This window comes from Lithobates pipiens, unplaced genomic scaffold, assembly GCF_037356315.1.
Source record: "Lithobates pipiens isolate NorthernLeopardFrog02 unplaced genomic scaffold, aLitPip1_a1.2 Scaffold_18, whole genome shotgun sequence".
NCBI lineage: Eukaryota > Metazoa > Chordata > Amphibia > Anura > Ranidae > Lithobates > Lithobates pipiens.
Genome location: NW_027507758.1, coordinates 201,557,765 through 201,584,259, shown reverse-complemented (window position 1 = coordinate 201,584,259; position 26,495 = coordinate 201,557,765). Strand labels below are relative to the sequence as shown.

At 44.9% G+C, this 26,495-nt stretch overlaps 1 protein-coding gene across 11 annotated transcripts in view; it reads right to left on the bottom strand.

The window, feature by feature from the left end:
• Positions 1–26,495, bottom strand: part of TBCE (tubulin folding cofactor E) — a 969,060-nt gene that overhangs the window by 158,003 nt on the left and 784,562 nt on the right. For 9 of the 11 annotated variants that reach the window (XM_077486518.1, XM_077486519.1, XM_077486516.1 and 6 more), the window contains one exon: positions 18,704–18,763. The exons of the other annotated variants lie outside the window; for them this stretch is intronic. In XM_077486518.1, coding sequence (XP_077342644.1) covers positions 18,704–18,763 — 60 coding nt within the window. The remainder of the gene's footprint in view (positions 1–18,703; positions 18,764–26,495) is intronic. 11 annotated transcript variants of the gene reach the window in all.

Genomic DNA, 26,495 nt, shown 5'->3' with positions numbered 1-26,495 from the left:
AGATTCATATCTTAGCACTTAAAGTGGTTGTAAACCCTTACAAACCACTTTGACCTACAGGTAAGCCTAGATTAAGGCTTACCTGTAGGTCCAAGCAATATCTCCTAAACCTATATGGTTTAGGAGATATTTGCCCGAAAACGGGCACCGCTGTCTACGGCGCGCAGGAGCACTGAGCACGGCATTTCCAAGAATGGAGCTGCCGCGCGTGTCGACTCCCATGCGCATTAGCGGGAGTGACGTCATCGCGGCTTCGCCGAAAGACAGCGGCGGAGCTGCGAGACGCCACCAGCAAGATGGATGCGGCGGACTACAGGGGACAGCCGCGACTTCGCTGGCTCCAGTGTCAGGTAAGTGACACATAATGGGCTACTATGCGATGCATAGTAGTCCATTATGCTTTGCCTTTGCAGGGAATGAAAGAGGAAGTAAACCCATCAGGGTTTACTTCCTCTTTAAAGGCACACTATCACTGAATGTCAGTATAGCAGCACACAGTGTTCCTGTGAAACACTTCCACATCTGCACTACTGTTGCACACTGGACCAAGAAATATACGTCCAATATTGCACTAAGAGACTTGATACACTCAGTTTTCTAAAAGAATTTTATTTATTTATTTATATTTTTTCTGTGTATATACATATATAATTTTTTTCGTATTTCTCCTTGATGAAATAAGTTACTTTATGAATTATTCACTTTTTACGTATGTTGCAATTTTGAAATCACACACCACTTATCTTTTTATGCAATTTTGCACATGTCGGATATATGTTTTATATCTATTTTTTAAGATTTTGCACAGTAGGAATTTTTATGATGAACATCTATGTCCCTTTTTAACGTATATATTTATGAATTTATGATATTATTTTAGTATATTATATTTACACTTTATTTTTCTAAATATACAGATGAATGTTTTCTAGCTATAATCACTAGTTGATAATTCTAACAAATCACTATATATAGAAAAATATATAATCTTGTACAAGGAGCGCAACACCACCCCTTACTTTTTGATTACACACAGGGTTTGCTGTAACCACTACAGACACCATTTTACAGATGCCCCAGATGTTAGCACAGGAAGCGGAGTTGTGTGCTGTAGTCAAAGCATGTAATCTCCTAGAGAATCAAAGGGGAAATGTTTACACTGACAGCAGATATGTGTTTGGAATCGCTCATGATTTTGGGCCTATTTGGAAAGCACGGAATTTTCTGATTAGTGCAGTGAGACATGCAAAACTCATAGAGTGGCTATTTGAGGCCTTCCAGAAACCATCAGACATTTTCCATCTTGAAGGTAAAAGGGGAAATGACATGACAGCCAGAGGAACCGCTTTAGTGGACTAAGCGGCAAAGGAGGATGCTGCCCTTATGCCATTTGGAGTCACACCCACTGTAGGGGTTGCCCAGGTAGCGGGGACAGATTTCCCTCATCAAGAGCAGTGGGATGTAGAAGCCCTAATTCAGTTGCAGAACCAGGTACCTGATGATGAGAAGGATAAGTGGATCAAATGTAATGCTACCCAAAATCAGCAGGGCCTATGGAGCACTAACAAAAGGCGATGTCAACCCTGAAGATTGTACCCAGTTTTAGCACAACTGGCACATGGCATCAGTCATCTTGCTAAGGGCGCTATGGAGCACTTACTGACTGCTATTGGATAGCACTTGGATTTAGTGCATTTGCAGCCAGATTATGTGCTTCATGTCTCACTTGTCTCTGTACAATGCAGGGATGCCTGTTCATGTTCTCAAGATGGCCAGAGTGCTGGCCGGTAGCTAAAGCAAATGCAAAAACAACAGCAAAGAAAATTTTGAATGAAATAGTTTGTAGATATGGAGTTCCTGAAACTATTGAGAGTGACAGAGGAACCCATTTACTGTTTTAGTGGGGAAGTAATGAAAGAGGTAATGGAAGCCCTTCACATACAGCAAGCTTTCCATACACCTTATCATCCACAAAGTATTGGTAAAGTAGAGAGACTTAATCGAATTTTGAAAAACAGATGTGCCAAAATTAAAGCAGATACAGGAAAAGGATGGGTGGAAGCTTTGCCATATATTCTGTATAAACTACCCCTAAACAACCACATGGGTTGTCCCCCTTTGAGATTTTATTTGGAGGGCAGCCCAAAACAGGGCTATATTTTCCCCAACAGTTGCAGGCTTCTCACTCTAGTCTGTTAGAATATGTTCAGATTTTGCAAATAACATTGAATAAAATACATGAAGGTGTTTATAAATCTATCCTCGACCCAGATTCTGTTTCAGGTATTCACAGAATCCAACCAGGTGACTGGGTGGTGGTCAAGCGACACGTCAGAAAGCCGCTAGAACCAAAATTTGATGGACTACATTTGGTGCTTTTAACTACCGGTTCCGCTGTCAAGTTGGAAGGAAAGCCCACCTGGATTCACGCCAGTCACTGAAAGAAAATCCTGAAGTGATGATATCCTTTGAAAAAATTATGATGATGTTTCTTTTCTTTTTGCTGTTTGTGAGAACTGAGACATGGAAAAATAACCCTTTCATCAAAATGTTAAAATTGTATGCAACCCATAGCAACGCTAGTAACTGCTGGGTGTGTTCTCACTTACATCCCCAAACAGGAACAATACCCATAATAGCAATGCCTCTCAAATTAACTGATCTAAACAGGACCAGAATAAATGGCTCATACATAGTCTCCACAGCTAATGAGCACAGATCAGTAACTTTGATGGTTTCAAAACAGATAGACACGCCACAGATTTGTTTAAACATTACATGCCCGTTTAACACTAAATGTACACGGTTGGGCAATTCAGATTGCACCGGAGCAAAGATTACAGTTTATGGAGGAAACTATGGTCAATATTATTATATCCCAGATCCAAAACTAAATAAAACCTTTTATAGTACAAATTGCTCACAGTTCCCAATATGTGGAAATATCGGTTACCTGAGATTCCATGTTATTGCTTCCATTTTTGTAGGAGCAGGCATACCATCCATGCATAGAGGGTTATATTATATATGTGGAAATAAAGCTTACGCCTGGCTTCCTACTAATGTTACAGGTACATGCTATATTGGGAAGTTAGCACCTGCTTTAGCTGTTCGCAAAGATACAGTGCGACCAGATCAAAGTCCAGAATACCCTTTCTTGTTCAAAAGAGAGCTGTTCACTTAAGGAGACATGGCATGGTCATGGTTCCCTTCCTGGACAGGATGGGGAATTGAAACAATGAAAATAATAAATAATTAAACTAGAATTGTAGATGAGAGTACTAACCTTACTACCACTGATATAGGTTTATTAAGTGAAGAAATGGCTCAGATTTAAAAAAGCAGTATTAGAGCACAGATTAACGCTAAATTTTCTCACTGTAGCTCAAGGTGGGATGTGTAAGGTATTTCACACTGACTGTTGTATATACATTTCTGATAATGAGGACATTATTAAAGGGCATCTTGCTAAGATAAGAGAACTACAGAATAAGGCCAGAGATATTGCTAAAGATGGATGGAACCCCTTTAAGGGTTTAGGAGGTGTTGGTGACTTTTTATATGGCATAGCAACATGGTTACAGAAACTAGGCGCTTACATTGTGATGTTCCTATTTCTCATATTTGTTATTTACTTCCTCATCAGGCTATTCCTCTGTGTGACTACCCGCTGTACCAACAAATGATCCACCAGCTCTGATGAACCCATTATTGTGAGAAAGCTAAGAGAGCTGAACAGAACGCCGTCTCTCTGCACCAATGTAACAGGAGTTACCAGCAATCGGTTGAATGAACCGCGGAGAAGAATGGTGTAAAATAAACAAAAGGAGGGAAATGACATGGACATTCACTGTAGTGTTCATTTAAGCACAAGAGACTCCATTTTATTCTCACTGTTGAAATGTGTTCTGTAACCTTCACCTAACACACAGACACCTCTCCTACTAAACACTCTCTACTCCCCCCTTCCTTCTCAATGTTTTACTTTTGCAATTGTTCTATTCGCTAGCTTTTAATAATATATTTCTATTTGTTAGCTTTTAAAACATATTTCTATTTGGTAGTTTTTAATAACATCTCACTCCACCCCTTTCTTATCTATGTATAAAATAACATGTAATAATACATTTTGACACTGAACGGACATTTTAAACACAGTGATTAAGTCCTGTGAATCTGTTCCTGCAGCTGCAGTATTTGTTTTAGAGTCCCAATAAGAAATTAGTCATAACACATTTATCCAGCTTATCTCCAAATAAGCGCTCCCCTTTAAACAGGAATCCAGTTAAATATCTCTTACATGAGATTACAGCTGTCCAAAGCCTAATCCAAAGGGACCTGCGCAGCACGAGGGACAGACGTGATGCCTGCTGAACAGAGTCCAAAATGGCATCAATTGTCAAACACAGAACCTTAGGAAGGTCTTCGTAATTCTCCACTTCTTCACTGGGAAGGAGGCTAAGCATCTGCTTAACTTGTCCCTTGAGGAACTGGCACATGCCAACTGCTGCGACTGTAGGTTTGATGAAAGTGCCATTCATTAAAAAAGGTGGCTTTCAGTAAAGTTTCCAGTTTCTTATCAGTTGGATTTTTGAGTCCCTGAGCAGTGTCCAGAGGACATGTCAGGCTCTTATTCGCACAAGAAATGTCCGCATCAACGGCTGGAACCCCCCATTTCTTGGTGAAACCTTCCTCCAGAGGATAAAGCAGAGAAAACCTTTTACAATGGGAAAACAGTTAATCGGGATGATCCCAGTCTTCATACAACAGTTCATCCATCAAAGGATGAATTGGAAAGGCACATGCAACCTGAGGGGATTTTCGGGCCCCTAGGGAGGAAACAGAGGTTGAGGCAGCCTCAGCAGGGGATCATCTGAACGTGGCATGCACCAATACAGTATAGTACTGAACCTGCTTCCTGAGCGCCTGAGAGGTAGAAGAAGACTTCTCCTCTTCCTCTGATTCATCCGACTGCTCTTGATCCCTATCCCCAGATAGGGATCTTTCCTCTTTATCAGAATAATCATCTGAGAGAGAAGCTAGCACAGAGGAAGAGGATCTAACCCTTTTCCTGCTATCTTTTAAGGAAGCTGTGACAAGCCTAGTCATCCTTCCTTCCCAACCCTCCAAAGCAATCTTTGATGAGTCTTCTGTGACATATGCAGGGACTGCTATATTAGGAAAGGCTGCAAAACCTGACAGGGGCACTGACTTATCTTGTGAGGCTGGCTCCAGTCTTGTGTGTGTGTGTCACGTACCTGGTGGTAGAGCCCGACTTGCAGAAGGAGACCTCTCTTGCAGCTCAGACTCGAGGGCCCTGGTAGTGTATACAGGTGACACAAGAGTCAAGAGGGGCACGAGTGTCTGGCAGGATCAACAGCTGGGTCAAGGAGTGCTGGATCGGAGGGGAACTGGAACAGCAGGCAGGTGCAGGAAGCTGAAGCAGGGCAGCAGGCAGAGAGGCTGAAGCAGGACACAAGTGCAGGAGCTCTGGCAGAGGTAGGACTTCAGGCAGGTGCTGGAACCACTACAGGAGATGGAGCAGCAGATGGCACCGGAACAGAAGGCTGGAAGCAGAGTAGTCAGGCAAGCCGGGTCGGAGGTCAGGCGGTCAGCAGAAGTACCAAGGATCAGGCAGGTGGATGGTCAGACGAGCCGGGTCGGTAAACGGACAGGCAGCAAGGCACCGAAGGAACAAGCAGAAGGGAGGTCAGGCAGGCCGAGGTCAGATGCAGGCGGATAGCAGGAGCAGTAGGTAAACAAGCCGGGTCAACAGGTCACAGGAGGCAGGTTCTCAGGATCAGGGTACTAGCACGCTGTAGATCAGACAGCAAGAACTGGATGTGACCAACTGGACTAAATAGCCCGCCTGGCGCCAACGAGCGCACACACGCGCGCACCCGCGCACACGCGGACGCACGGCGGAAGGTCCGGCCTGACCGCTGCTGGCAGGGTCTTCGTGACATTGCCCCCCCTCAAGGGGCAGCCTCCGGATGCCCAACGGGGCCCATCTTTCAGGGTGCAATCTTCTGAAAGCTTGGATTAAAGTCTTTGCATGGATATTTTCCACAGGCTCCCAAGAATTCTCCTCCGGGCCGTAACCTCTCCATTTAATTAAAAATTGAGCTTGGTTATTCCTTTTCCTACAATCCAGGATAGCTTCAATTTCAAATTCTTCCTTCCCGTTCACCATTACAGGGTCTGGAGGGTTCACATTCCGGTCGGGAAAAGGATTGGGGACAAAGGGTTTCAACAGGGAGACGTGAAAGACAGGGTGGATCTTGAGTGAATCCGGGAGCTCCAGCTCATAAGCCACCTCGTTAATTCTCCTCCTTACAGGGAAAGGGCCCAGGAATTTGGGGCCCAATTTCCTGGAAGGACACGACAATCGAAGGTTTGCGGAGGATAACCATACGCGGTCACCTGGTTCGAGCAGCAATTCACCCCGCTTCTTCCTGTCGAACACTTCCTTATTCTGTTCCTGGGATCTTGCCATGGTCTTCTGTAGTAGTTGGTTGTTCGAAGAGAAAAAATTTATAGTCTCCAAGACTGCTGGCACAGAACATTCGGGAATGGAATTAGGAAGGAAAGCTGGATGAAACCCATAATTAGCAAAAAACGGACTTTGCTTGGTAGCAGAATGCACGGAATTATTATAGGCAAATTCGGCCAACGGGAGCAGTGTGACCCAGTCATCTTGGGAAAAGGATGAAAAACAACGCAGGTATTGCTCGAGAGTCTGATTGGTCCTCTCGGTCTGACCATTCGTCTGAGGATGGTAAGCGGTGGAGAATGACAGCGTAATTCCCAGGACTTTACACAGCGCTTTCCAAAACCGTGAGGTAAATTGCACTCCGCGGTCAGACACTATATTGGTCGGGATTCCATGGAGTCTAATTATTTCCCTGATAAACATCTGGGCCGTCTCGGAAGCAGAGGGGGTACCCTTCATCGGGATGAAATGGGCCATTTTAGACAGCCGATCTACCACCACAAAGATGGCAGTATGCCCAGCTGCAGGGGGCAGGTCGACGAAGTCCATAGACAACATCTTCCACGGCCTATCTGGAATGGGCAGAGGTTTCAGTAACCCCCAGGCTCTGGACCTACGGGTTTTGCTCCGGGCACAGGTGGTGCAGGACTCCACGTAACTCCTACAGTCCTTAAGTACTTGGGGCCACCAGAAAGTACGTTGAACAAGATCAGCAGTCTTATAGGCACCAAAGTGCCTTGCTAGTGCATGGTCATGGCAAAGTTCGAGAATGACCACTCGTAAGCATTCGGGTACAAAGATTTTGCTGCCGTACCAAAACAGTCCATCCCTGACCTGTAACTCAGTTCCTACGGTGGGTGTTGGTCCCATGGAAGCTTGTTTCAACCGCGAGAGCAGATCTTCCTGTAACAGGAGAAAGTTCCCTGGGGCCAGGATAGTGTCAGGGGGTGAAGTTCCTTCGGATTTGTGAAACATCCTAGAGAGGGCATCGGGTTTCGTGTTCTTGGAGCCGGGCCGGTAAGTAACATGGAATGAGAACCTGGAAAAGAACAAGGCCCACCTAGCTTTTCGCGGTCTCAGCCTCTTTGCAGACTTCAGGTATTCCAAGTTCTTGTGATCTGTGTAGATCAGGATAGGATGAGCAGCTCCTTCTAACAGGTATCGTCATTCTCCCAGGGCAGATTTTATGGCCAGTAATTCCCGATCGCCTACGTCATAATTTCTCTCCGCGGGGGACAGCTTTCGGGAAAAGAAGGCAATAGGAAAAAGTGAAGCTTTGGCACCTTGTCGTTGGGAGAGGACAGCTCCAACAGCGATTTCAGAGGCGTCTACTTCCAGGACAAATGGTAGGGAAGAATCGGTGTGTTTTAAGACATCCGCGGAGGTAGTCTCTTGAGGGACTCGAAAGCGACTTGAGCTTCCGGGGACCAATGAAAACGCACCCCTTGCTTGGTTAGTTGTGTGATTGGGCAGATGATAGCGGAGAACCCCTTGATAAATTTCCTGTAAAAATTGGCGAAGCCAACAAAACGTTGGACCCCTTTCTTGTCAGTGGGAGCTGGCCAATCAAGGATTGCAGAAATCTTTTGTGGATCCATCCTTATTCCTTCAATGGAAATAACTAGGCCCAGAAATGAGATACTTTCTTGTTCAAAAGCACACTTTTCAGCCTTGGCGTACAGCCCGTGTTGCCGGAGCCGGTTCAGGACACATTTAACGTGTTTGCGATGAGAGTCTAGAGAAGGGGAAAAAATGAGGATATCGTCAAGGTAAACAATGACAAACAAGTCTAAATAGTCCCGGAAGACATCATTAATAAAATACTGGAAGGTAGCGGGAGCGTTGCACAGTCCGAAGGGCATCACCCGATATTCGAAATACCCAAAGCGGGTACAAAAAACTGTCTTCCACTCATCCCCACTTCTGATACGGACCAGATTGTAGGCCCCTCTGAGATCCAGCTTAGTGAAGTTAGAGGCAGTTCCCAGTCTCTGAAATAATTCCGGTACCAGAGGAAGCGGGTATCGATTCTTTACTGTTATCTTATTTAACTCTCTGTAATCAACACAGGGCCGGAGGGTATGGTCTTTTTTTTCCACAAAGAAGATGCCTGCACCCGCTGGGGAAGTGGAGGGTTGAATGAAGCCTTTCTTTAGGTTTTCGTCTATGTACATCTTTAGGGTTTCCTGTTCCAGTTCGGTCAGTGGGAAGATCCTGCCAAAGGGAATTTCAGCCCCGGGAAGAAGTTTGATGGGACAGTCATATGCCCGATGGGGCGGCAGAGATTCTGCCCCCTTCTTACTGAAGACATCTAGGTAGTCGTGGTATACTTCGGGAACTGCTTGGCGAAGCTCGGAATCGGAATCCAGACATAGTAGGGCAGAGGATTCGCCAGAATTTTTCAGGAGACAGTACTGCTGGCAATAAGGAGAGAAAAATGTGATCTCCCCAGTGACCCAGTTAATAGCAGGGTTATGGGCCTGCAACCATGGCATGCCAAGGATGATCGGAAACAAAGGAGATGGAATGATGTCCAAGCGAAGCAGTTCCTGATGCAGGTTAGAGACAGAAACTGAAATGGGGGTAGTCTCTTGCGTAACTGGTCCAGATTTTATCGTGGAGCCCTCGGCCAGGTGGATAGAGAGTCCTTGAGCCTTGTACAGCAAAGGGATTTGGTGTTTACTGGCAAAAGAAGAGTCCATGAAACAACTACAAGCCCCCGAGTCAATGATAGCGGGGACCTGCAAAGTCTTTCCTGGGAGCTGCAACGAGACAGAAAGGGCGAGGTGAGAAGAGGTCTTAAGCCAAGCAGTAGTAGAGCCAGACGAAACAGACATGCACTTACGGAGCTTGGCCGGACAGTTCCTGACGTAGTGCCCAGGTTCCCCGCAGTAAAGGCACAAGTTGTTGACCCGACGACGTTGGCGCTCCTCCACCGTGAGAGCAGGGCGAAGGACTCCGAGCTGCATAGGTTCAGAAGTATCAGGTGCTGGAACAGGACCAGGAATGGGAGCCGGATGAGAGTAGTTAGGTACCCGAGGCAGCATTCAGGTGGGGCGAGTGAGCCCGGGACCTCTTTCAGCTCTTCGCTCCCTCAGCCGTCGATCAATTTGGATGGCCAGATTAATCAAGGCATCCAGAGTTTGTGGGATTCCCACACGGGCCAGTTCATCTTTCAGTGGGTCTGAGAGCCCCATCCGAAACTGGTAGCGAAGGGCCGCATCGTTCCAGTCCGTATCAGTACTCCAACGGCGGAACTCAGCGACATAGTCCTCTACGGCCCTACGCCCTTGCTGAAGGGTATGCAGGGCGGCTTCGGCCGTGGCGGAGAGTTGAGGGTCCTCGTAGAGCTGGGCCATCGTATCGAAGAAGGTGGTCAGGTTGGTTAGGACCTCTGCTTTCTGTTCCAGTAAACGATGAGCCCAAGCTTGAGGATCTCCCAGGAGCAAGGACACCACGAATCCCACCTTGGTGGCCTCAAGTGAGAAGGTGCGAGGCTGAAGGGCAAAGTACAGTTCACAAGAGTTCCGGAACGCTCTGAATTTACTTCGTTCCCCGGAAAACTTCTCAGGCGTGGGAACCCTGGGTTCGGGAGGCAGCATTACCACCGTCGGAGAAGAGGTGCTCGAGCCGGCAGTGGACGGAAGAGGCCCCTGAGCGGTTGTGGGCGGAGTGAGAGCTTGGACCCTTTCCTCCAAACGCGTGTATCCCTCCTGGAGACTCTTAACAGCCTGGGTGAGGCCAGCCAGATGCAGACAAAGTTCGTCCATGGGAGAGGCTCCCTGCGCGGGCTCGGACATGGCTGTCTGATACTGTCACGTACCTGGTGGTAGAGCCCGACTTGCAGAAGGAGACCTCTCTTGCAGCTCAGACTCGAGGGCCCTGGTAGTGTATACAGGTGACACAAGAGTCAAGAGGGGCACGAGTGTCTGGCAGGATCAACAGCTGGGTCAAGGAGTGCTGGATCGGAGGGGAACTGGAACAGCAGGCAGGTGCAGGAAGCTGAAGCAGGGCAGCAGGCAGAGAGGCTGAAGCAGGACACAAGTGCAGGAGCTCTGGCAGAGGTAGGACTTCAGGCAGGTGCTGGAACCACTACAGGAGATGGAGCAGCAGATGGCACCGGAACAGAAGGCTGGAAGCAGAGTAGTCAGGCAAGCCGGGTCGGAGGTCAGGCGGTCAGCAGAAGTACCAAGGATCAGGCAGGTGGATGGTCAGACGAGCCGGGTCGGTAAACGGACAGGCAGCAAGGCACCGAAGGAACAAGCAGAAGGGAGGTCAGGCAGGCCGAGGTCAGATGCAGGCGGATAGCAGGAGCAGTAGGTAAACAAGCCGGGTCAACAGGTCACAGGAGGCAGGTTCTCAGGATCAGGGTACTAGCACGCTGTAGATCAGACAGCAAGAACTGGATGTGACCAACTGGACTAAATAGCCCGCCTGGCGCCAACGAGCGCACACACGACCGCACGCACGCACCCGCGGACGCGCGGCGGAAGGTCCGGCCTGACCGCTGCTGGCAGGGTCTTCGTGACAGTGTGTGTGGGGGGGGGGGGGGGGGGGGGGTGGTAACCTACAGGCATTTTTGGAACCCCTAGATTTAGGCGGTGATGCCTTGGTGCCTTTATTACCCCCATTTGAAGTCCTCTTACGAGGAGACATAGTCCTAAGCTGAAAGCAGAGGTACTAGTACATATGCAATCACTGTTGTGCTATAGTCTCACATTAAAAATACATGCTAATACCGCACAACCTGATGCCGAGTAGGTGTCTTAGGTTTTCTTGGATCCAATCACTTGAGATGCTTACAGCCCACAGATGTGTCCTTTGCTTACAGGGGCTCTGACGTTCTGGGCTTTTCAAACTTGCCACCTGCGCACTGGCGCGCTGTGCACGGTGCTGCAACCACGCCACCTTCCATCCCACTGAGCTAGCCGCAAAGGGCGCCCTGCGTGCACGTCTAGGACTGTAATGGCGACGGCTGGGAATCGGGAAGGGAGAAGAGGACCACTCAGAGGTGCTGCCTGGCCTTTCTGGGACCATGAGACTACACGGAACCCCTTTTGTATGCAGATGTGGCAGAGCCTGCAGTGGAGGAGGTGAGCGACTTGACAAACCAACTTTACTGAGAGTGTATCCTGGATGGCATGTAAGTATACACCAGGTTTGCCTCTTACTCCCACTAGAGGCAGAAACCAGCTAAGACATACAACTACTCTTAGAAGAAATCCATAATATGTAATATATATAGAATTATCTCCACTTACCTGTCCTCGCCGCAGGAACTGCTGAAAAACAGACAGATTCCAGCCTTCACCCATCACAGTAGGCAGTGTTGTGCAAACCTTCAGGGATTATGGGTTCCTATTACAGGATCCTCTTACCTGGACCTGTAAAAGACTCTGCCAGAAACTTTTGTGTCACTGTTGTATAGTACAGCAAGTCTGGTTCTTCCAGAGCCCAGTCCTCCAAAGAGAGACATTACAGGCAAACCTAATTTCTTCTGACCATGAGGCCCGGGTACCATACCATCTTGGGCGTCAAATATTGGCCTAAGATATGGATCCGGTTTGTATAGCTCCTAGACTCCTGCAGGGATCATCAAGCAGAGCTCTCTTCTTTGCACATGTTTTACGTGACTAACCACCATAGACACTGGCAAAAAAAACTGAGGTGCACCCCATAAGGGAAGGGTTATATAGAGGCTGCAGTGATCGAGGTGCAGCGGGCGAGCAGAGAGATAATATCTCTCACCACCCACCCTGCATCACCACTGTTGTGCTCGCTCACTCTAGGATAGGACAGCGCATGTGCAGTGCCAGTTTCCCACTTTCTTGGATGCTGTATCGCTGGGGAGAGGCTGCAAAGCTGTAAGACAAGTAATTTCACTTCAGAAAAAAAAATGCCCTTATAGTGACAAGCTGCATCTAATAATTTTTGGTGGAAGGCTACAGTGACATTCTACAGCTGGTGGCAGGATAGTGGGAAGCTGCATCTGGTGTCAGACGACACGCTGCATCTGGAGATGGGCAACGGTGGCAAGTGATGCACTGCATCTGGTGGCAGGTGACGGTGGCAAGTGACAGCTTCTGGTGGCAGCCAACATTGGCAAGTGACAAGCTACATCTAGTGGCAAGTGACAAGCTGCATCTGGATGTAGGAGACGGTGGCAAGTGGTACGCTGCATCTGATGGCAGGCCATGGTGGCAAGTGACAAGCTGCATCTGGTGGCAGGCTATAGTGCCAAGTGAAACGCTGCATCTGCTGCCAGCCGAAGGTGGCAAGTGACACGCTGCATCTGATGGTAGGTAATGGTGGCAAGTGACAAGCTGCATCTGGTGGCAGGCGACAGTGCCAAGTGAAACGCTGCATCTGCTGGCAGCCGAAGGTGGCAAGTGACACGCTGCATCTGATGGTAGACAATGGTGGCAAGTGACAAGCTGCATCTGGTGGCAGGCAACGGTGGCAAGTGATATGCTTCATCTGGTGGCAGGCAACGGTGGCAAGCAACAATGACAAGTGACAAGCTGAATCTAGTGGAAGGCAACAATGGCAAGTGACACACTGCATCTGGTGGCAAATGACAAGCTGGATCTGCTGGCAGGCGACAGTGGCAAGTGACACGCTGCATCTGGTTCCAGGCGACAGTGAATGAATGAATAACTTGTATAGCACTACATATACAAACTAAATCGCCTCAGGGCACTTTTGCTGCCAGTGTCCATGTGGGTCTTCAGAAGAGATGGGTCTTGAGCTTCTTCCTGAAGGCCAGATGGTTTTCTTCCAAGCGGATGCCCGCGGGTATAGCATTCCATAGCCATGGTCCTTGGACTGCGAACCTTCGCTCGCCTTTTAAGGGAGGGCGACCTGGGCTGTAGTGCTTTATTTTGTTGCAGAGGTATTGCGGGGCTTTTCCTTGTGTACAATTGTGAGTGAGGCAGAGGGTCTTAAATGTAACTCGGTCCTTCCTCGCTAGCCAATGGAGGGTCCTCAGGGACGGGGTGATTGGTTCCCAGGGTATTTTCCAGTTACCAGTCTGGCTGCTGTGTTCTAGACGATTTGTAGACGTGAAATTTTGTATTTTGGAAGTCCTAGGTAGAGGGAATTTGCGTAGTCGAGTTGGGAATTGATGATTGTTCCAACTACTTCTGCTGTATCTCCTTCCGGGATGAGTCTACCCAATAGGCAAAGAAGGTAGTGAGATCCGCTGACTACTGATCCTATTTATGCATCCATCGTCATGTTTGAGTCAAAGATGACTCCGAGGCTTTTGGCTTTAGTGCTGGGGGATATGGGTTGTCTGAGGATGGTGAGTGGTGTGGACATCGTGCCAGGGTTTTTGTTTCGGTTTGCGTGGAGGAAGAGGAGTTCTGTTTTGAATCCGTTGAGTGTAAGGGAGATCTCCGTCATCCAATCTTTGATCAATGAGAGACAGTTTTCTAGTGCCTGGTATTGGTCTTTTTGGTGAAGTGTAGGTAGAGTTGGATGTCATTCGCGTAGGAGTAATAAAGTAGGTCCTGGTTGCTGATGATTTTGAGGAGTGGGCGGAGATAGATGTTAAAGAGCATGGGCGACGGGTGAAGTGAAAGCTCCTTGTTTCACTTTGAGATCGGTTCTCTAGGATGGATGCGAACCAGGGTAAGTCTGAGTCTGCAACTCCAGCTACTTCTGTGAGACGAGTGAGCAGGGTTTTGTGGTCTACTGTGTCAAATGCGGCACTGAGGTCCAGCAGCACCAGGAGACACAATTCTCTTTCGCCTGCTGCTTCGAGGGTGTCATCCCAGATTTTGAGGAGTGCAGTTTCTGTCCCATGACCAGGGCAGAAACCAGATAGTAGTGGGTCCAAGAGTTTATGGGTGTCCAGATGGAGTTGTAGTTGTTGTACTACTGCTTCCTCGATAATTTTGGAGATGGTGTTGAGGCTTGTGACAGGTCTGCGGTTATTTGTGTCTTTGGGATCGAGGTTAGGCTTCTTTAGGAGGGGTTTGATTGTGCTTTGCTTGACTTACTGGTTTATGAGGTATGTTATGATGGGTGCCAAGATGTCGGTACATTCTTTCAGAAGTTTTGTGGGAATAATGTTGTTTGGCGATATGCGGTCTCTGAGGTTTCTGATGATGGTTTTGGTGGTGTCAATGGTGATTGGGACCAGACTAAATCTCGGTGGTTGTAGAATCTTTGTGTGTTTTATGTCTTCTTGCTCTGGCCGAGTAGGGTTACTTGTTACGTTCTGCTGATTTCCCGAATGGTTGCAATTTTGTCAATAAAAAAAATCAATCAGATAACTCATTGCAGAATTCTTGTGTTTCATTTGCCGGAGACTCTAAACAGGTAGGGTTCATAGTCTGGGTGACTAGTTTTAAGAGTGCTCGAGGACGGTTTATGGCTTTTGAGATGGTTTTGGAGAAATGTTCTTTTTTTTGCTATGGAGAAGACTTTGTGGTATCTTGTGGTGAGTGATTTCTAATTTGTGTGGTTTTCCATGGTTGGGTTTATTCTCCATGCTCCAGCTCTTCTGCGTTCTTGTTTCAGTGATGTAAGAGAGTCATTGAACCAGCCCAATTAGTTTTTGCAGGTGGGTGTTCTGCGTATTGGTGCGACTATGTCTGCTGTCTGTAATAATACTGTGTTAAGGGAGTTGAGTGTGTCTTCAGTTGAGTAGTTTTGGGTTAACACCGCTATTTTGTTGGATAGTGTCATTTTGAAGAGTTGTAAATATAGTTTCCTCTGTGATCTTGTCCAGTGTATTGTCGTTGAGTGTGTTGGTATTTGATAAATTATGTTTATTTGTAATTTGATCACGTGGTGGTCAGTCCAAGGCAATGGCATGTTATCAAGTGTGTTAATATCAATGTTTTGTTTGAAGATGAGGTCAAGGGTATGGCCCGAAGCATGCGTGGGAGCATTTATCAGTTGCTGCAGGCCTAGTGTTTCCAGTTGGTTGATGCAAGCAGTAGCAATGGAGTCCTGGGATTAGTTTGCCCAGAGACTAAAGTCCACAAGTAGCAGGAGATTTTTGGATTTCAAGGTGTATGTAGAGATAAATTCAATAAAAGGTGCTAGGAAATGTGTGTTTGGTCCCGGTGGTCTGTAGCACAGTAGTATGTGAATGGTGTCCTGGGGTGTTGTTTGACATTGAAGTGTGAGTGTTTCCATGAATGGCAGTGAGCTTTGTAAAGTTGGTTTTGTGAACATGAGGTGAGATTTGTAGATCACTGCTAGGCAGCCTCCTCTTTTACCGACTCTGTGCTCAGTTAGGATGCGGTAGTTCTCAGGCACTAAATCTGCTAGAATGGTGTTACAGTCAGGTGTCAGCCAGCTTTCCATGTTGAAGAGTCAGTCTATGTTGTGTTGAGTGATAAACTCATGAATTTCGTGTTTGTACTTGACTGCTGATCTAGTGTTGATCAGGGTGCATGATAGGTGTCGTCCTGGATGTGGTGTATTCCTGTTTTGGATGGTTGGTTTCAAATTTGTCTTTAAAAGTTGTTATTTTTGTAATATTGTGGTTGGTAATGTTGTAGCAGTATTCCTTAGGTTGCAGAGGGTGTCAACTGAATGACTGATGGCGCCCCTGATGGGAGAGTGCTCTGGGGTGCGTGTTATTGAGTGAGTGGCTCGAAGTGCCATGGCCCCACTCGGGCTCTGTCCCGGAGCAGAGTTGGCGGGGCCGGGGATCGGTTGTGTGGTGGAGGAAGGGGTAGCAGCGGCAGGTGCAACCCAGGTAATGGCGGGAGGAGCTGAAAAAGTAAAAAAAAAAAGTTTAGAAAAAAGTTTAAAAGTTAGTAGAATTCTATGTCCTTTTTTCTGTCCAGGGTGTAGCAAGATGGCCGCTGACACTTTCTATGTCCTTTTGGCTGGTCCGGGTGTAGTAAGATGGCCGCCGTCAGCACAGGAGGCCATAAGATGGCAACAGCCAGATTAATCCAGCAATCACTCAGGCAGACTCAAAAATACAAAGCAGAGCAGTGGCAAGTGACATGCATTTGGTGGCAAGCGATGGCGGCAAGGGAAAAGCTGCATCTGGTGGTAGGCGACGGTGACAAGTGACACGCTGCATCTGGTGGCAGGTAACGGTGTCATGCTGCATCTGGTGGCAGGCGACAGTGGCAAGTTACACTCTGCATCTAGTGGCAGGCTATGGTGGCAAGTGACACACTCACAGCTCCCACGGATTCTGCATTCTGGTGAGTTGAGCTATTGCATTTTAAATTACAATGTAATAATGCTCTTCAATCATCCTGACACCCTATAAACCATGGTGTGGTGATGACTGAAGCACGAACGCCAGCCATTGCAACAATTCACTCACGGCCGAGTCAAACCCATCCCCCCTCGTTCATCAAACCCCAACCCCCCGCTCCTTGGCACAAAATTTTCTTTCATGAAACCGGTCCCTGGTGTAAAAAAAAGTTGGGGACCGATGCTATAAAATACTATGAAAGTAATTGCAAAAGCTAGCAGACCTCTTCACTTGTGTGGAAGGGTGAGATTTGTGTCAGAAGAAGGAGGGAATACATAACTTTTTTTTTTTACCCCTGCACTCCCATGCATTATACAACCCTGATTCCCGCACTCCCATGCATTATACACTTCTGAACCCTTTATTTTGTGCTTTACGTACTCCTTACACCTGCACTCTGTGTGTTATGAATTCCCCCCTGTGCATTTTGACTTTCATGTATTCTCAACTCGTGCACTCTTTGCATTATACACATTCAACCCCGGTTCACACGGATTTCTAACGTGAGTTGGATTGCATTGAGTGGTATGACAAGGGATATAACATCAGTTTCTATGAAGCACATTCACATACATGCAGTAAGACTGTGATCCAACTTTGAAAAGGGCCCTATGCAAGTCTGGTGCAATGCAGCACAATTTTGTGGTCCATACACTTCAATAGACATGCATCTAAATCAAATTTGCATGCTTTTTTGATCTATTTTGCAAGGTGTTTTGCCAGGGGGGTATGTGGCCATGTATGGTTCAGATGACTTGGCCTGCCGGGCTGCATTCAAATGCACACATTTTCTTTTTGTTTGGGGGGGGGGCCCAAGCTGTTTTTTTTTTCAATGCTGGCTCCTTTGCTTACATTCTGCTGTCAGCAGGGATGACTCATCATTGTTAGGAAGCTTGTGGGTGCCTGGTTGTTAGGACGCCTGGCTGACAGCAGGGGTGAATCACAGTAGTAAAAAATGGCATGCAAAACACATCCAAATTGCACCAATTCGGACTGCAGCTGCATTCTAAATAACAATGAAATACGGCTCAAAATTGCACAGCACTAGTGTGAACCTAGGCTTATACTTTGTGCCTTACACATTGCACTCAATACACTACATAGTAAATTACATGCTATTGAACAAAGTGTTCATTGTCTCAACAGTTTCAAGTTGCTAAACCATCCCTGAGTATTTTAATGAAGTTCTTCTTTATGGCCTGTACACACAATCCAAAAATCAGATGAAAAATATCACTTTTGACACGAATCGTTAGTACAGAGCTTTCGAGAGCCGAACACGACAATTCATCTGATATTATTCGATTGGACAAGCGCAAAAATTTTCCTCATACGATACCAGATCGTGTGATTTTCATTTAGTCAGTACAGTTGTCGTCCGAAAATACAGTACAAATACATTACAACACATGACATTACTTCTGATTTTTTTTTCTGTTGTATGAGAATTTTTGTGACTTTAGTAACCCATTAAATTTCTACTTGTGACTATTAAGCAAAAAGTCAGACAATCTGTCGTCCGATTTTCGGATCGTGTGTCTGACATCTGCCAGTTTCATGGGACTGTGTTCTGTGATTTTGTACATTTACATTCCTAGAGTGGGCATTATTGATTTGATAAAAAAAAAAAAACAGATATCCAACAAGCTTTAAATTTGCTTGTATAATTTCGTCTGACATGTTTATGAGTGCTGTAAGTACATATTAGTCAGATTTTGAAATGTTGAAAATCTCTACAATTTACAGCGGATTATATTTCCTACTTTCACTATGCATGCACCACTTTAAAACCCTATAGGATTACAGCAGCTGTTGCAGCTACTATATTGAGGTCAGCCTTTTGTACCTATGTAGTTTTTGTTAACCACTGTTTAGTATGTTATGGCACTAAGCAATATATTAAGTGTTCTGTAACAAAGGAAAAAAGACACACACAGACACACAGTAAAAATAATTGCTAAACAGTTTCATACCAGGAAGGTTCTTTTTTATGGGTTGTTGATCTGGCTTGTCAGGACACTTAATAGTTAAACCTACCAACAAAAATAATTATGTTAACAACACAGTTTAACTGTAGTCATCACTGCATCACAGGTCAATGTGTAACAACTGAGCTTGATGTAACAAATTAATTCTTAAACCCTGATGGAAATAAAATATTGAACTCATTTTAAGCAACTGATATAACAACACCTCCTTGTCAATAGTTCATTCTTCATTTTGCAACAAAAAGAGAATCGGTATTCTCAATAACGTTTTATTCGATTTTGTCAGGTATACAATATTGATAACAATATATTAACATTAACAAAATATTGAAAGCAGATTGGAAAATGTAGATCTTTACAAACAGCAATCTACAAAGTTGTAAAACATATAATAATTAGGTCTAGCTTTGAAGTTAACGTTGTGCTGAACTTCGACATTCAATGTAGTGGGTTACAAAACAAAATAATCTGAGAAAAAAAATGATAGAGCTTATTGTGAAACCCCTTGGGAGGGGGAAGGTGATATTACAACTATTTCAGTGACCATGGGCAATTCATGTATGTTAGTCAATTATAAAAAAACTGTATCCAGTCACCCCAAATGGGAACTCAATGTGACTGGATACTATAATATAGTATAGGAGCAAAGTGTATGGAAATTAGGTCAAAGGAAAGTGTGTAGGTATGATGTTATGACTAGAAAGTAATTACATAAAATAAACAGAAAATCTGTAACAAAACTATGTGCCGATCATAAGGATCCAAAGCTATCATATGTTGAAAGAAGAAAGAAATAATAAGGAGTTTGTAAGGCCTATCTGAGGGGGGGGGGGGGGGGGGGTGGGGGATAGTGTAGTTGGAGAGTAGGTTACTAAGAAGGAGAGTAAGATCCAGGAGTGCTGGCAGATATCGACAGGTGCAGATATGGTAGGAGTCTCCCAAAAGAGCTTAATGTTTAATAATACAGGTGTTTCCTGAAGTGAGGAAATGCGACTATATATTCATATGCAAAAGGTTAGTGGGGGTGCGAGAAGGATTCTAGGAGAATAATGATAAGGGGTAATTATAAGTATAAAGCACAATCATGACTTGGTAAATTCATTTAAATAATGTGGTAGATATCCCTCATCCAGTAAGAAAAGCGTGATATTCTTGTGTGGTGGTAAAGTGTTGCCAGCAGGACCATGTTTGTACAAATTTGGAAGGGGCGTCTCTTGCTTGATGGATCAGTTCTTCCATTTCAGCAGTTTTTTGAATGCGCTCAAACCAATCTCTTATAGATGGTGGGGTAGATAAGCGCCATTTTCTAGGGATACGCATGTCAGCTGCCATGATCATGTGCATAGTTAGTGAGTGAAGGTAGGTACGTTTTGGTTTTGCAGGATAGTGTAAAAGAAATTGTGCTGGTGTGTAATCTAGTTTGTATGTGGTGATGGTTTGTATTAAAGTGTGAACTTTCTTCCAGAAAGGTTGGATCTTGATGCATGACCACCATATGTGCAATAATGAGCCGTGTTCATTTCCACACCTCCAGCATTGTGAGGATAAAGAGGGATAAATATGATGGAGTTTAAGAGGGGTTCTATACCACGGGGGGAAGATGACGTAGGGACATTCTGCTAGGGGGAGGGGTTCCGAGGAGGCTGCCGGAGAGGACGTGTGGAAGTGAAATAGCGGGACAGCCGGAAGGTGAGAGGCTTCTGCAGACCCGCTGAACTGAAGTATGTACTGCTGAAACCATTGCTCGAGACCTCTCCGGAACCCGTCTACCAACCGGCCAAGCGAACAGGTATCGCCGACGAGGGCTCTCGGTCCCTCGCTCTTCACCACCTGCTCTCCCCCCCCTCCCATTATACCTCCTCTGCACAGGATCTCAGTGGAATGCTGGAGGGATATTTCTGACAAACACGGAACACAGAGGCTGAAATGAGACCAGCACACAGAGAAACAACGCTCACACACAGATAAGTCCGGCTGATATCTTGTATTTCACTCTGGTTAATTTGCTCAGGAACTCTGTGAGACTGTCAGACTGTGATCTATTAATTTAGTGGCGTTCAACAGTAAAGGAAGGAGACGGTTTGAAGCCATAACAGCCTGGAACATCACTAAAAAGGCTTTACTGATGGATTTTTAAATGTGACTGTTTATGTGTAGCCACCGGGCTGGTGAGATTGGTAACCACAGAGGGATATCTCGCTTGAAATTGGTTTTGCACTACCCTAATTGACTGCAAAGTAGTATATGTTATCGATGGATAAAAATATTTAGTGGTTGCAGGCTAAGGAAGGGGAGTATGAGAAACTAGCTGTGAAATGCTCCTAGTGGCTGTGAAACCCTTCCTAGTTGCTGGTAAATAGTTACTACAGAGATGTTTAAAAAGAGGCTACTAGGCTGAGGTCATTTTGATATACTGAGGAAACGACACGTGTAGTAGTACCGTGTAATTCTCATTAGCCGATATAAGAACCACCACTACATGAATTATAAATATACATGAATTATTTAATTTAACGGTCTGCTGATACGATAGTAACAGAAAAGGAACTATATAAACAACAGAACAGCTTGGAAATTTTTTTCCCTGTTTCTCAGTAGTATGCAATAGATCATCTTCAGAGATTGCCAGCACGCATGCACCTGACATCTAACGCCAGAAGAAGCACGACAAATTGCACAATGGCTATGATCGGCCGGGGATAATAGGCATGGTGTAATAGTGGGAAAAATCCCTACTGCTCATAATTTAGAGTATTATAAAGTATATCTAAATGAGTGACTAGTCTGAAGAAGTAACTGGCTGTGAATATTACATATGATATAATCGCCTAGAAATCCCTCTGAGCGACCTTGTTGCAGGGTATTACGGTAGATTTATACAAGAGACTACCTGGCCATTTAGCTCCCCGGATCGAGAGGAACAATACCTAGATCTGATAAATCCACCATAGCGGATGCTTAATGAAGACTACAGGCCGGATAGTATCAGGAAACGCAGTGCGGTAACGCAGGAATAGCCTCGTCTGGTGTCTGCTCTGAAGGTTTTATCTACTTAGGTATGAACTACATAAAATCAATGGAGGGTTAATACAATAGTAAAAGGCAGGGAATAGTACGAACGGTATAACATCCTGGGAAACTCCCCGGCAGTGGGTAAACGGATTGCTATAGCTGAATGCGTGCAGGTGGCCATTAAATATAGATAAATATATAAACATAGGACCCCGCCTCGTAAAATAAGCTGTGAAGATATAACAAGACAAAGGGGTTATAAGAAGATTATCAAACTGGGGAGACGACCACGGGAGAAAAAAACAAAAAACATCATGAGCAGAACCGCAAAACAAACCGTTAAAGGAGGAGGCCCTAAGACCCCAAAAAACAAATCTACTGAAAGCACTATAAAACAATATATGACCCAAGGAGCCAGCCCGAAGGGCGGAGGGAAGGATAAGCAGACCTCTAACCCTGAGGAGAGTAGGGGGATAGATAAAAAAACAGAGGGAACTTCAGATCAATCTAGAGAGGAATTGACAACAGAGAGTGAACCAGAATTAAGTAAATGTGAAGATCAAAGACCGGATGATAACGGGTTAACAAAAGAAGTGATGAGGGAGATGCTCTCAAAATTGGAGAACGCCATAAAATCAGAGATAAATATGTTAAGAAGCGACTTGGGACATTTATTAATAAGAGTCGAGGCTGTTGAAGAAAAAATCAATACACAAGCCCAGGAGCTTAACAAAGCGCAGGAACAAGCCAAAGTTACACGCCGAAATCAGAGGAGAATTCTCTATCGACTTGAAGATCAAGAGAATAGAATCAGAAGACAAAATCTGAGCGTAAGATCTGTCCCAGAAAATAAGAAAGAAGAGTTAAGGGAGATCATGGAAGATATATTCCGGCCAATAATAGACAGAGGAGAAGAAGCATTTCCCAAGATTGAGAGGGTGCACCGGGTTGGGAAGAAAAAGCCAGATGAGATAGGAAGGTCGCGGGACATTATTGTTAGATTTGAACACTATGAAGACAAGGCAGAGATCTGGAGAAAATTAAGGGGGAAAACCCCATTAAAATATGCTGAAAGAGAAATACAAATTTTCCCAGACCTAGCGCCTGAGACTTTGGCTAGAAAGCGCCTTTTAAAACCACTGCTGGAACAGTTGAGAGCACAGAACATCAGATATAGCTGGGGGTTCCCGGCATGTCTGTTAGCATTTAAAGATGGAAGAACTGCTAAGCTGAGTTTCCCAGAAGAATTAGGGGATTTTTGCGAAAAAATGGAAATTCAAATTCCAACCCTTCCAGGTTGGCTGGATGAGATGGACGTAATGCTATGAGAGCACAGTCGCAATATAAGGAGGGGTGGGGGGGAGATTGTCTGAGTGTAATGGCTGGATGGGAGACGGGCCCAATATCCCCCCTCTTTCTTTGGGAATATACCTAAAGAGGGTGGATATGGAGGCCAAAGGTAGAATCCCACCTTAGAACACCAAAGACTTGGAAATGGCCCAAGAATGTAGGCCTATGGACAAGTCGAGGGCCGATCAGTGGCTAAAGGAAGGGGGGTGGGTGGGTTGGGGTGGGGGGGGGGAGGTGAGGGGGGGAAGGGGACATGTCAGAGGTAAAATCCTCCAGGAAAAAGAAAGCAAATTGGTTAAAAAGATAAGATATGGATAACAAAAAAAAAGGATTTAAATTTTATTTCTTATAACGTCAAGGGGCTCAGTACTGTAAAAAAGAGGCACAAAATTCTGGCTGAACTGTTGCAGTATCAGGCAGACGTAGTCTTCCTACAAGAGACGCACATCCCACATACGTCTAAGATTAGGTTCCATTCTAAAGATTATCCAAGCTGGTATTATGGGGATACGATCACCAACAGAGCAAGAGGAGTCGCAATAGGATTCGGGAAAAACACCCGTTTCATTGTAGAGGGAAGAGAAACAGACCCAGAAGGAAGATATCTATTTCTAAAAGGCAGACTTGGCAGTATAATGTACACACTAGTCAATATTTACTCCCCGAATAAAAACCCCATAACATTTCTGAAAAGAATTTTAGTTAAACTTCAGGATTTTAAATGTGGATATGTGGTTCTGATGGGAGATCTGAACTTCTGTTTGAACCCCGAATTGGATAGTACGTCCCGTGCACGGGGAGGGAGCAAAGTCCAAATGAAAAAGATTATTCAGGATCTGAACAAGAATCAACTAGTAGATGTTTGGAGAGTACAACATCCTAAAAAACTGGACTACACGTTCTTCTCTCCGGTGCATGGGACGTACTCCAGGATCGACTATATTCTCGTGGAACATAGAGCCCTTGAAACAGTCTTGGAAACAAGCATAGAAATAATAACACAATCAGACCACGCTCCAATAAAAATGAAGATACAGATCCCTGGATATAGTAAACCAGCCACTAGGTGGCGGTTAAATGATGATTTAATCCGAGACAAAGAGGGGGGAGAAGTAGTAGGAAGAGAATTAGAAAAGTATTTCTCAATAAATGTTACCGAGGGCATCTCTGGACAAGTCCTGTGGGATGCCCATAAGGCATATATCCGTGGGATCCTGATAGCTAGAGGTACACACAAAAAAAAAAGAACGGGTCGAAAGGATTAACAAACTCAGCGAGGAAATACGCAAGATAGAACAACAACACAAATTGGGTATCGCGGATAAGAAGATATATCAAAATCTACTAATTAAAAGGGAAGAACTACACGGGCTAAGAGAACAGGAAACAAAAAAATACCTCAACCAACTAAGAAAAACAAGTTACCAAGAGGGGAACAAACCCACTAAATATCTGGCCAATAGACTTCAAAAGAAAAAAGCCATCAACTACATAGAGAAAATACAAACAGAACACGGGGACTTGGTGTATACGTCAAAGGAGGTTGCAGAAACATTTAAAACATACTACGAGAGATTATACGCCATAAAAAAAAAGAAGTTGGAAAAAGGGGGGGACATAAAGGAAATAGACAGATACCTTAACAACGCGAGACTTCCTCAGATAGGGGAAATAGATCAAGAAAACTTAGAAAGCCCCATAACAGTAGCAGAAATAAACAAGGTATTGGCAGATTCAGCTCTGGGGAAGAGCCCAGGACCGGACGGATTAACAATCTACTATTATAAAAGGTTTAAGGAAATTCTGGTACCGGAACTCTGCAGGTACATGAATGGAATTGGGGAAAGATATGATATAAGTAAAGAGGCATTGTCTGCCTCTATTACTGTCATATTAAAGGAAGGGAAAGATGAAACCAAGTGTGCCAGTTTTAGACCAATTTCACTTTTAAATGTAGATACCAAATTATTTGCAAAGGTACTGGCGAATAGGATGAAGACAGTAATGAACCTCCTGGTACACCCGGACCAGGTTGGGTTTGTGCCAGGTCGAGAGGGAAAAGACAATGGGGTTAGAACCCTATTGTTGCTATCTCAAAGGGAGGAGACGGAACCCCCGGCTTTACTACTATCAACAGATGCCCAAAAAGCCTTTGATAGGGTTGACTGGGGATTTATGTTCCAGACAATAGAAAAAATGGGTATTGGCCCCAGGATGGCCAGGTGGATTAAAACATTGTATCAACATCCCACGGCGACTGTAAACATTAACGGGTTGCCCTCCCCTCCCTTTGAGATGGAAAATGGGACTAGACAGGGCTGTCCACTCTCGCCCCTCCTCTTTGTGCTCTCATTGGAACCTTTACTCTCGACGATTAGAAATAACCCAGAAATAAAGGGAATTAAGGCGGGACAGGAAGAGCACAAACTCGCTGCATATGCAGATGATGTGCTATTTTATATTAGTAATCCCAAAAGTTCATTATTAAAAGTAATAGAGGCCCTCGACGACTATGGGAAAATATCGAATTTTAAGATTAATCAAATAAAATCAGAAATCCTTAATATAAACGTTAGCAAACAGGAAGAACAACTAATTCAGGGAAAATGTAACTTTAAATGGACAAAAGAACTGAAATATTTGGGAATAAAACTAGCACGTACATTGGACAAGATGTTCCACTTAAACTATATCCCATTACTAAATGAAATTAAAGCGGAATCTAGGAAGGTAGCTAACGGATCTATATCTTGGCTGGGCCGAATAAATGTATTTAAAATCCTTCCCAAAATATTATATAAATTTCAGATGCTACCGATTAATATACCCTCTAGCTATTTTTTAAAATTAAATTCATTAATGAGTAAATATATCTGGAATAATAAAAAACCTAGGATCTCCCATAGGGTATTAAAACAGGAGAAAAGGAAAGGGGGACTGGCAGTTCCTGACCTGTACTATTATTACCAAGCAGTCTTATTGTCTAGAATAGTCGAATGGGGAAGGGGAAAAAGGAATGAAAAAAGGTGGGTGAATCTTGAATATACATATAGTAAGGTACAACTTAGGGAGATAATATGGAATCCCCCGAAATATAGGGCACTGGATATAAACACGAATGAGTTGACACGGAAGGCACTTAGGATTTGGGATGGTGTATACAAAAGATTAAACGGACACTATAACTCACTGATGGTAGTTTTAAAAGATAATGAATACTTCCCCCCAGGTAAAAAGGAGATAGCGGGGAACTGGATTAAAAAAGAAGGGTCACAATTAAACGATATAATTAAAAATGGCAAACTTATTTCACTTGAAGAATTGGTACGCACTGGATTTATGGTGAACGATAGATGGCGATATCTCCAACTGGCACAGTTTATACAAAGACTGCCTCAGCCACCTAGAGTCGAAA